Raw genomic sequence first — 12708 nt, 5'->3', positions numbered from 1 at the left:
TACCTTCCCTTTCCATCATGCCCTATGGAGCCCTTGCTCTATTTTCAACAAACTGTCCTTCATATTAGAACTCTTCACCGCCCTGCAATTACAGAAATCTGCTTTTCTCCTGAGAGCACTGGCTATCCTCTCTAATCCTGGATGTATATTTCTTCATACCTTAGAAGGGAGTGGAGAAGGAGAGGGAGACAGTTCTTGCTCCTCACAGCTCCTTTTATTTATTTTTAAAATTAATTTATTTATTTTTAGTTTTCAACATTCACTTCCATAAGATTTTGAGTTTTAAATTTTCTCCACCTCCCCCCTCCCCAAGATGGTGTGCAATCTGATATAGGTTCTACATATACATATTTAACATATGTTCACATTAGTCATGTTGTAAAGAATTAGAATCAATGGGAAGAACCACGAGAAAGAAGAAACAAAACAAAATAAGAAAAAAAGAGAGCAAATAGTATGCTTCTATCTGCATTCAGACTCCAAAGTTCTTTCTCTGGATGTGGATAGCATTTTCCATCATGAGTCTTTTGGAGTTGTCATAGATCCTTGCATTCCTGAGAAGAGCTAAGCCATTCAAAGTTAGTCATTGAACAATGTTGCTATTACTGTGTACAATGTTCTCCTGGTTCTTCTCACTTCCTTCAACTTCAGTTCACATAAGTCTTTCCAGGTTTTTCGGAAATATGCCTGCTCATCATTTCTTAGAGTACAATAGTATTCCATTGCATTCATATACCACAACTTGTTTAGCCATTCCTCAATTGATGGGCATTCCCTCAATTTCCAATTCTTAGCCACCACAAAAAAGACCTGTTATAAATATTTTGGACATGTGGGTCCTTTTCCTATTTTTATGATCTCTTTGGGTTACAGACCTAGAATTTGTATTGCTGGATGAAAGGGTATGCACAGCTTTATAGCCCTTTGGGCATAGTTCCAAATTGCTCTCTAGAATGGTTGGATCAGTTCACAACTCCACCAACAGTGGTCATAAGATGGTCACCTGCTAGTGTTGGACAAGAGAGAGAGGTTCGGAGGTACAAAAATAAAACGGGGACTTGTCAAATGTCCCAATTTTCCCACATCCCCTCCAACATTTATCATCTTCTTTTTCTTTCATATTAGCCAATCTGATAGGTGTGGGGTGATCTCTCAGAATTGTTTTATTCTGCATTTTTCCAATCAGTAGTGATTTAGAACTTTTTTTCATGTGGCTACAGATAGCTTTTAAATATTACATTTATAGACCTAGCAATCAAGGAAGATTATATGAAAACTAAGCTGTTAAATAATGCCTGGATTAAAAAAGTAAATTAAATACACAATTGCAGTCTATACTAAAGATAAGGATAACATGATATGAAATTTTATGTTTCCTAATATGTGGGCACCAGGGTTCCTTCTTAGTGTTTATCAGAGTGCCTGGCACATAGTTGGTGCTAAATAAATATTTATGGACTCCCACAAAGTTACTCAACATAAGATAGAGGTACAAGGTATGGGACAGCTTTTTATTTTCTCTACCAAAGAAACTGTATAAGATGCACAAGATTCACAAGGCACCATAAATAGATACAGGAAACATGAAAAATAGTCAGTTAACACATTAGACTCACCATATGGCCCTGGAAGGTGAAGACTGTGGGCTTGCTGGCCAGATCTTTCCCATTCCCCTTAAATCTGCACCCTACAAGCAACTCACAACCACATCATGATGAACTGGCAAGGTCCAGAGCTCCTGCCCCTCACTGCATCACTTTAGTCTCTCAGCTGCAGGGTAATCTTTTTGCTGATCATCTTCTCTAAGAAGCATGCTCTTATGGAAATCTCTTGCCTCACTGGCAGCTGGGAAACCACTGAGGGTGGTCTGGTCCTGAACTCTCAAACAAAGGTAAATTCAGGACTGGAAACATCCATTTTTTCTCATACCCTCCAAGACAGTGGACAAGGAGGGGGAGTGGAGATAGTTCTTGCTCCTCACAGCCTCTTTTAGGCTCTTTCTTTATCACCTTCATTCAACCACTTCTTCTTTGAGGTCAACTCCATCCATCCAAATATATTACCCAATCCCAATTCTGGTGTCAGCTATCTTCCAGTACCCAGGTCATTTTCCTCCTTTCTCAAAGAGTTCAGTACCTGGCTCACAGTCATCATCTCTATACCAAATATTGTCATGATACTGGCAAAATTCTTTTCACGTGTTAATTTCCCCTCAAGTGCACTTGCTTCCCAGTTCATTAACCTCCTTATGTCTTATAATCTGCACCTTCACTTCACCTCAAACATACAGATAGATGGTTATACCATCATGACCCACAAGGGTTCCAATTCCATAAGCCAAAACTGAAATTGTCTTTCAGGATATGGCAACTTAATTGTCAAAGTTCACTGCTTGACAAAAAGAATTAGAAAGTCAGTTTTAGCCATAAGATTTCACCCCTCTACTAGTGGAATATAATCAAATAAACAAGAAAGATACTGATTTTAAAAGAGCACTAAGAAACTGGATTTCATAGCCACAAAGAGTAAACTGAATAGAAATAGTGGGGAATATTTTTTCAATTACATTGAAACATTCACAAAACATTTACAAAAATGTGCATATTCTAGGTCACAGGGTTGTTATTGATATATTCAGAAAATCAGAAATTTTATTTATTTTAAGTAATATATCTTTTCCCCCAATTACACAAAGATAATTCTTAGCATTTGTTTAAAATTTTTTTGATTTCCAAATTTTCCCCTTTCCTCCTTCACCTCCCTTCTCCCTAAGATGATAAACAATTTGATACAGATTATATACAATCATGTAAAACATATTTCCATAGTAGCCATGTTGTGAAAGAAGAAACAGGCCAAAAGGGAAAAAAAACATGAAAAAAAGAAAGTCAAAATCGGTATACTTCAAACTGCATTCAGACTCCATCAGTTCTTTCTCTGGAGGGTGAGAGCATTTTTCATCATGAGTCCTTTGGATCATTGTATTGCTGATAATAGCTAGGTCATTCACAGTCGATCATCATGTGATATTGCTGTTACTGTGTACACTGTTCTCCTGGTTCTACTCACTTCACTTTGCATCAGTTCATGCAAGCCTTTCCAGGTTTTGTTTTTTAAATCTGCCTGCTCATAGTTTCTTCCAGCACAATAGTACTCCATTACATTCATATACCATAACTTGTTCATCTATTCCCCAATTAATTGATGGGTATCCCTTCAATTTCTAATTTTTTTGCTACCACAGAAAGAGTTACTACAAATATTTTTTACTTATAGGTCCTTTTCCCTTTTTTGTGATCTCTTTGGGATACAGTCCTAGTAGCAGTATTGCTGGATCAAAAGGTACATACAGTTTGATTGCCTTTTGGGCATAGTTCCAAATTGCTCTCTAGAATGGTTGGATCAGTTCACAGCTCCACCAACAGTGCATTAATGTCCCAATTTTCCCAATTCCCCTCCTACATTTATCATCTTCCTTTTCTTTCATATTAGCCAATCTGATACACATAGGGTGGTACCTCAGAATTGTTTTAATCTGCATTTCTCTAATCCATAGTGATTTAGAACTTTCTTTCATATGGTTACAGATAGCTTTGAAGAAAATTAGAAATTGTAAATGCCACATTTACCGACCTAGCAATCAAGGAAGATTACACAAAGATTAAGCTGTTAAGTAATGCTTGGATTAAAAAGCAAATTAAATACACAATTGCAGTCTATACTGAAGATAAGGATAACATAATATAAAATTTTATGAAATGTTGCCAAAGTGGTGCTCAGGCAAAATCATCTCTCCAAATATGAAAAAGGGAATAGAGAATTACTTTGCAATTTTAAAAACTAGAAAATTGACAAATGGATAAGCCAATTTCAAGTGTTACCAGTAGCTCAGCCCCTGCTTTCCCAAGGACTGAGGGCTCGTAAGGACTGGTATCAATCCTGAGGGTACTGACTCCCCTAAGAAAGTGAATTTCTTTCTCTAGATTTGCCCCCAGAGTAAAACACCAGGAAAATCTCTAAAACAACTTAAGTATGGCTCATGTTTAGGTTTTCCTAATATGTGGGCACCAGGGTTCCTTCTTAGTGTTTATCGGGGCGCCTGGCACATAGTTGGTGCTAAATAAATATTTATGGACTTCCACAAAATTACTCAACATAAGATAGAGGTACAAGGTATGGGACAGCTTTTTATTTTCTCTACCAAAGAAACTGTATAAGATGCACAAGATTCACAAGGCACCATAAATAGAAACATGAAAAATAGTCAGTTAACACATTAGACTCACCATATGGCCCTGGAAGGTGAAGACTGTGGGCTTGCTGGCCAGATCTTTCCCATTCCCCTTAAACCTGAACCCTACAAGCAACTCACAACCACATCATGATGAACTGGCAAGGGCCAGAGCTCCTGGCCCCTCACTGCATCACTTTAGTTCCCCAGCTGCAAGGTAATCTTTTTGCTAGTCATCTTCTCTAAGAAGCATGCTCTTACAGAAATCTTTTCTGTTACTGGCAGCTGGGAAACCACTGAAGGTAGCCTGCTCCTGAACTCTCAAAGAAAGAACTAACTAAAGATAAATTCAAGACTGAAAACTTCCATTTGTTTTAGGAAAACTAGCCACTGACCTTTGCTCAGAAAAGGAAACAGAGGCTGAAGAAGGGATCCAGGACTGGTTCGGGAATTAAAATTGTCCAACCTACAATAAAAGAGACTGAGGCAGAACTCTGAGCCAATGGCACTTTATTCAAGGGTCCATGGTCCCCTGTAATGAAATGGACCTCAGACCTTCCTCAAGATCTGAGGTCCTTCCTTCTTCCAGGACCTTGTTTTTATAGGGTTTGACACCCATATATGCAAAAGAGTCATGGTAAAATACAGAATCTCATTGGTTGAAAGACCTTGCTCTTGAGGACCAAAAATGACATATTAGCAAGGGGTTCACAGATTGGGAGAAGCACGGGGCATCTCTACTGACTAAGTGGTCATAAGATGGTCACTTCCTCATGTTGGAAGAGCAAGAGAGGTCCAGAGGTACAAAAATAAATTGGAGGACTTTCCAAAGTATCAAGGCATCCCTCCCATGCTGGATTTGGACATTGATTTTGAGCAAAGCAGGATTGAGATATCTTTTTTTTCCTGGATGGGGAAGGCAGGGCAATTGAGGTTAAGTGACTTGCTTGGTCACACAGCTAGTGTGTCAAGTGTCTGGGTCTGGATTTGAACTCAGGTCCTCCTGACTCCAGGGCTGGTGTTCTACTCACTGCACCACCTAGCTGCCCCCAGGATGGAGATATCTTTGTCAGCATTCTTGTGGTTGCTCAAGTGAGCCTCATAACTTGGTAAACAAGTAGTGAACATTACATTAAAGTTTGAGACCCACTGTAAGAACCTATCTATCCCAATGTGATTTATGTAGAATATCAAACTGATTAACACTGATTCAAATAGAGTAAGGGTCCAAATGAATTATTTCTCACACTGGGATGTTTAGGATTGCCAGGCTCAGGCTGACCTTTGGCAAGCACATATATTCCAATGTCACGTTGCCATTGCTGCTGGGAGCTGAACAGGAGAAACTGGATTTGATAGCTATAGCAAGTAAAATGAATCGATGAAATAAGGAATATAATTGTTTTAAATTGTTCATGGAATATTCATTAAAAAGACTGCATCACAAAATAGCAAAAGAAAGCAGGAATTTTAAATCTTATATTTACAGATCTTTCTGTTCCTTGCTGAAATCTATTTTGAAGTCCAAAAGAGAGAAAGTGCAGGGTACAAATCAATTATCAAGCATTTTTAATCACCTCTTATGTGCCTGGCACTCAGAATGTAAGAACAAAGAATGAGACAATCACTACTCACCAGGAGCTTATATTTGTATAATGAGATAGCAAGTACATATATAACATAAAAATAAAGTAAATAAATAAAAATATATGCAAAGCATACATATGTATGCAAACATACACAAAATGAATATAGCATAAATATAAAGTGAAAAAATACAAACATATAAATACAAGGTAGTTTGGTAGGGAGAACAATACCAGGAAGACCTCATGCCAAAGATGGTGCTTGAGCTCCATTTTAAAGGATGAGGGGTTCTCTGTGAGGTGGTGGTGGTTGTTGCTGTTGTTTGCCCTTCACTCTGAAAGAGGACCATGACATCAGGGAGATGATGCCACGACATGCAAGTGAATTGGATTTAAGTGAGGGAGGGCTGTGCAAAGTCACCAGCCTCACTTTGTCCTCCAGAGCCATCTGGGTCCAGTGACCGGAATGTAAATCAAGACAAGTGGAGATGGCCCTGGATGCAATGGAAGACCTTGGCTTTTTAAAGCTAAGGTCTTTAGCAGGTCTCAGTTTGATTCTGTGAGGTGGAGATAAAGAAGGAGTGCATCTCAGGCATAGGGGATGGCTGCTGCGAAAGTCCAGAGACTGCAGACAGTGTGTCCTGTGTGAGGAACAGTGAGAAGGCCAGTTTGGCTGAATCAAAGAGTGCTGGAGGGGAAGTAATACCCAATGAGGCCTGAAATATAAATTGGGACCAAGCTGTGAAGGGTTTTAAAAGCTGGTGCTAGAGGTAAAAGCACACTACTAGAGTTGATTGCGTACTAGAATCACCTGGTCAGGGTGTTCAGGAAAACTTACTTGGGAAGCAGAATGAAGATTGTACTAAGGTGGTGAGAACTTTGAGGCAGGGAAGCCAGTTAGAAGGCGATCAGTGAGAGGTGAAGAAGGCTGTATGGAGCAGGGTAAGTGGAACGATGGTGTCAGATGGAAAAGATGTTGTGGAGGCAGGAAAAGGCAGGACTTGGCAAGTGATTGAAAGTGAGGGGAGAGAGGGAGTAAGGGAGGGAAAGAGGGAGTAAGAAGTCAAGGATAATGCCAAGGTTATGCACCTGAAAGACTAGAAAGATGATGGTACCTGCGACAAAACTGGGAAGTTTCGAAGAGGGCAACTCCTTTTGACAAGAGTACATCCCCCTGAATCTCAGTTAATTATTCATCAGGAGGCAGATCTAACACATGTCTAGTAGTTCCTCCTAACAAAGGTCTTCTCCCTGCAAATTCATCAAGTCAATGGTGGATTAGGGGCTTCCTGGGGCCTAACTTGATCTGTAATTTTCCTGATCAATTCAGATGGATCAGAGACCCTCATGTTCAACCCGCATTACACAAGCTAAGAAAAAATTATTCAATTAAAAGGAAAAAGAAATAAAATAGAGAAAATGCATTAATAAATAAAACAACTTTTCCCCAAGACCAATAGAATTAATATACAATTAGCAAATGAAAGCACTGAATTTGTAGTCAGAGGACCTGAATTTGAATCTCAGATCTGCTATTTATTATTTGTGTGACCTTAAACAAGTTGTTCAACCTCTCTGGGCTTCAGTTTCCTCATCTTTAAAATCAGGGTGTTGGACTAGATGTTCTCTGAGATCCATTTCATCTCCAAACCTATGAGTTTATAATTCTATTATTACAAAGGAAATAAAGAAAGGCTATTATTTACAGTTCTATACCAATAAAACTGAAAATACAAAAGAAATAGTTGACTATTTACAAAAATATAAAATAACCAAATTGACAGAGGATATAAACAGCCTAAATAAGTCAGTTTCAGAAGGAAAAAATAAATAGGTCATCAATGTACTGCTATGTAAAAAACGCACCTGACAATATATATTCAAATTATACATAAATATATATAAAACATATATTATGTATAAATATATAAATTAACCTCTATGGTATATAAAATATTTCTGAAAGTAGAGGAAAAACAATATTATAACTTTATTCCACAAGTCAAATATCCTAAGCCTGGCAAAGATTAGGTAGAAAAAGAAAACCCTAGACCAACATCTTTCATGAATACTGATGAAAAAATAGATTAAAAAGGTAACAGACAGAATACAGCAATGTATAGAAATATGACTTCATCCATGGGCCTTTCAGAATATGTAATATAAAATCATTAATCATGTTTGTTTAACTATTGGCAAATATGTGTATTTCTGTGTGAATATGAGTCAGGGGCATATGGGTACAGAATTTATACTCTCAATCATTGTTGCTTCGTAGAAGACTGGATCATATTCGGTGTTCCTGATCTTTCACCTTTGCATTCTTACAGACCATCCTGGTGGGAGATAGCGGTGTGGGGAAGACATCTCTACTGGTTCAGTTTGACCAGGGCAAGTTTATCCCAGGCTCCTTCTCAGCCACCGTGGGCATCGGATTCACAGTAAGCACTCACTAGCTGGCTATGCTCCAGGACCTCAGGCAGCAGCTCAACCTGGTGTTTGAGATTTTAAAAGGTCAGAATTTAGCATGGTCACATGAGTTCCCATGGACAAGGCAAAGGATTAAAATGTGTTTCTCAGTGCACTCCCCTATAGAACTTTACTGTTCAGGATAATATATTGCTTCTCAAAATACAAGCTTATGGGAAGAAGGTTAATGGCGTAGTAACCTTACTCCCAGAAAATGCTTTCCTCTCTCTCAGCTTCTAACCAGGGCTGCCTACAGTTTGTAGTCACACTCTCCCTAGAAAGACTTCGGATGTTCTCTTCTCCCTTTTATTCATTGGAAAGAAACAGGGAGCTCCTGTCTAGAATCATAGGGGTAGGAAAAGATCACATGTGATTTCTGGCATATTCCCAGCTCTCCCTCTTAGACTCAGGTATGGTAAAAGTCATTGACTAGCCTAATGGTCAGGCTTCTGAAGCTGACATAAGAATAGAACCAGTTTTAGAAGGTTACAAAAATAGATCCTAAGAGGAAGGAAAGGAATTGTCTTTTTTGGAGGTGACAGAAACACTGAAAGTACCAATTATATATTTCTTTCATTGTCTCTTGGTTGGGAAAAGAAGTTTGTTCAATCATCCCATAGGAATTTTTTTTAGCTTTTATTCAGTATTCTAGTTTTCCCCAGTTGCATGTAAAAACAATTTTCATATTAGTTTTTAAAACTCTGAGTTCCAAATTCTCTCCCTTCCTCCCTCCCTATCACCCCTTCCTTATACAGGTTATGCATGAGTAGTCATGCAAAACATATCCATAATAGTCATGTTGTGAAAGAAAACTTAGACAAAAAACTCAAGAAAAATAAAGAAAGTTAAAAAAAAAGTATGCTCCAATCTATATTCAGACACTATCAGCTTTTTCTCTGGGGATGGATAGCATTTTTTGTCATGAATCCTTCAGAGTTGTCATGGATCATTGCATTCCTGAGAATAGCTAAGTCATTCACAGCTGGTTGTCTTACAATATTGCTGTTACTTTGTACCCAGTACATTTCACTTTGCCTCAGCCCATGCAAGTCTTTCCAGGTTTTTTTGAGAGCATCCTGCTCATCATTTCTTATAGTACAATAGTATTCCATCATAATCACATACCACAAATTGTTCAACCATTACCCAATTGATGAGTATCCCTTCAGTTTCTAATTCCTTGCCCCCAGAAAAGAGCTGCTATAAATATTTTTGCATATATAGGTCCTTTTCCTTTTTCCTTTTTATCTCTTTTGGGATACACCACCTAGTAGTGGTATTGCTAGGTCAAATGGTATGAATGGTTTTATAGCGCTTTGGGCATAGTTCCAAACTGCTCTGCAGAATGGTTGAATCAGTTCACAACCCCACCAACAGTGCATGAAAGTCTCATTTTTCCCACACTCCTCCAACATTTGTCATTTACCTTTTCTGTCCTATTAGCCAATCTAATAGGTATGAGGTAGTACCTCAGAACTGTTTTAATTTGCATTTCTCAATCAATAGTAAGTTAGAGTATTTTTTCATGTGGCAATAGATAGCTTTGACTACTTCATCTGAAAACTAATCCTATCTTTTGAACATTTATCAATTGTGGAATGGCTCTTATTTTTATAAATTTGACTCAGTTCTCCATGTTTGAGAAATGAGGCCTTAATCAGAGAGAAACTTGCTTAAAAATTTATTTCCATAGTTACTATTGCTAACTGTATTTCCTATCCCCTTCCCCTCCTACTTTCCTATAGGGTAAGATAGATTTCTATACCCAATTGAGTGTGTATCTTTGAGCCAATTCACTCACTCCCCCTTACCTTCCCCCTCTTCCTCTCCATTGTAAAAGCTTTTTCTTGCCTCTTTTATGTGAGATAATTTACCCCATTCTACCTCTCCCTTTCTCTTTCTTTCAGTACATTTTTCTCTCCCCCCTTAATTTTATTTTTTATATATCATCCCTTCATATTCAACTCAAATCTGTGTCCTCTGTCTATATGTGTATTCCTTCTAGCTATCCTAATAATGACAAATGTCTTAGGAGTTATCAATATCATCTTCCCAGGTAGGAACATAAACAGTTTAAAATTATTAAATCCCTTATGATGTGTCTTCCCTGTTTACCTTTTTATGCTTCTCTTGAGTCTTGTATTTGAAAGCCAAATTTTCTATTGGGCTCTGGTCTTTTCATCAAGAATGCTTGAAAGTCCTCTATCTCATTGAATATCCATTTTTCCCCTGAAGAATTATATTCAATTTTTCTGAGTAGGTGATTCTTGGTTGTAATCCTAGGTCCTTTGCCCTCCAGAATATTATATCCCAAGTCCTTCAATCCTTTAGTGTAGAAGCTGCTAAATCTTGTGCTATCCTGATTGTGCCTCCACAATACTTGAATCATGTCTTTCTGGTTACTTGCAATATTTTCTCCATGACCTGGGAACTCTGGAACTTGGCTCTAATATTCCTGGCAGTTTTCACTTTTGGATCTCTTTCAAGAGATGCATGGTGGATTCTTTCAATTTCTATTTTGCCCACTGGTTCTAGAATATCAGGGCAGTTTTCCTTCATAATTTCTTAAAAGATCATGTCTAGGCTCTTTTTTTGATGATGGCTTTCATGAAGTTCAAGAATTTTTCAGTTATCTCTCCTGGATCTATTTTCCAGGTCAGTTGTTTTTCCAATGAGATATTTCACATTGTCTTCTATTTTTCTCATTCTTTTGGTTTTGTTTTATTGTTTTTTGGTTTCTCATAAAGTGATTAGCTTCTATTTTGCGTCCGTGATCTTTTGGACCTCCTTTTCCAGTTGGCCAATTTTGCCTTTTAAGGCATTCTTCTTTTCACTGGCTTCTTGGACCTCTTTTACCATTTGGCCTAGTTTGATTTTTTTAAGGTGGTTTTTTTCAGTATTTTTTGGTGTCTCCTTTACCAAGTTGTTGACTTGTTTTCGTGATTTTCTTGCATCACTCTCATTTCTCTTCCTAATTTTTCTTCTACCTCTCTTACTTGATTTTCAAAATCCCATTTGAGCTCTTCCATAGCCCAAGACCAATTCATATTTTTCTTGGAGCCTTTGGATGTAGGACCTTTGACTTTGTTGTCTTCTGTGATCTTTGTGATCTTCCTTGTCACCATAGTAATTTCAATAATGGGAGGTTTTTTTTTTCTTCTGTTGCTTGCTCATTTTGCAAGCCTATCAGCTGACTTTTAATTCTTTGCTAAAGTAGTGCTCTGCTTCCAGGGTGGAAGGTACACTGTCCCAAGCTTCAGGGGTTTTGTGCAGCTTTTTTCAGAGATATTTCTAGGGATCTGTAAGTTTTCAGTTCTTTCAAGGTGGTATGATCTAAGGACAGGTGTTTACTATTCTCCTGGCCTATGCTCTGGTCTGTAAGCAATCACAAACATTCTTTTTTGCCCTGGAACCATGAGGAGGGTCCCCTCTTCACTGCCACCACAAGCTCTTCTGTGCCAGTGCTCCTTCTCACCCTGGGACTGCCACCCAGGACCACAGCACAGATAGGAGTATAGGCAAAGTAACAGAGTCTCACCTCAGTGTCAGAAAAAGACCCCTGTAATCTCCTTCTGACCAGTTGTTCGACCCCCTTGCCATCTGTGGGCTGAGAGCTCTGGAAGCAGCCCTGGCTGCTGCTGATTCAGTCACTCCCATGGCCTGCTCCTGGTTTGGTGGAGCCTGGTTTGGGCTGGCACAGCCTGGGCTGGACTGCACTCTTCTCTCACCCTGGTGCAACAGACCTTTCCTGCTGACCTTCCAAGTTGTCTTGGGATGGAAATTTGTTTTGCTCCATCTTTTTGTGGGTTCTGCTGCTCTAGAATTTGTTTAGAGTCATTTTTAATGGTATTTGGAAGGGTTTGGGGACAGCTCAGGTGAGTCCCTGCCTTTACTCTGCCATCTTGGCTCTACCTCCCATCCCGTAGGAATTTTAGTGGGGTACAGAGTCCATTTCATAAAAATGTTTGCCAGTTGGGCTAGGGATTGAAGAATGGACTAATGCTCTAAGGTTAGAGTATAGCATGGGTCATTTCCAAGCTGGGAGGCAAGAGATTTCTAGAACCAAAGATACCATTCTGTCTGGGTGGCCTGAGGGAATAGAGACTCTAAGGCTCAGAGAAAATTATTATATGTCAAGCCAGATCTGGGGCATTGTAGTTAGATAAAATGCTTAACAAGTTTGAGGGCCACCAATTCTGGGACTAGTTAGATTTGGCTTGTTGTTGTTTTTTAATTTCACACTTAATCTTTTTTTTTCCTTTCAGAACAATCTTGGTCATCATAATTACAGAGAGTTCAATTTGAGCTTTTTTGTTCTTCCCATTTACATTATTTTAGTCATTGCACATATTATTTTCCTGGTTCTGCTTACTTAGCATCATTTCATATAAGTCTTCCAATGATTCTCTGAATTTTTCAGTC

General features: G+C 38.5%; 1 protein-coding gene across 1 annotated transcript in view; it reads left to right on the top strand.

Annotated features, from left to right (window-relative positions):
* Positions 1-12708, top strand: part of RAB37 (RAB37, member RAS oncogene family) — a 95141-nt gene that overhangs the window by 64281 nt on the left and 18152 nt on the right. The window contains exon 2 of the mRNA XM_036758174.1: positions 8148-8258. Coding sequence (XP_036614069.1) covers positions 8148-8258 — 111 coding nt within the window. The remainder of the gene's footprint in view (positions 1-8147; positions 8259-12708) is intronic.

The sequence above is a fragment of the Trichosurus vulpecula genome, chromosome 4, assembly GCF_011100635.1.
Source record: "Trichosurus vulpecula isolate mTriVul1 chromosome 4, mTriVul1.pri, whole genome shotgun sequence".
NCBI classification, from domain to species: domain Eukaryota; kingdom Metazoa; phylum Chordata; class Mammalia; order Diprotodontia; family Phalangeridae; genus Trichosurus; species Trichosurus vulpecula.
The sequence above is the reverse complement of the archived record's forward strand: the minus strand, read 5'-3'. Positions and strand labels throughout refer to the sequence as shown.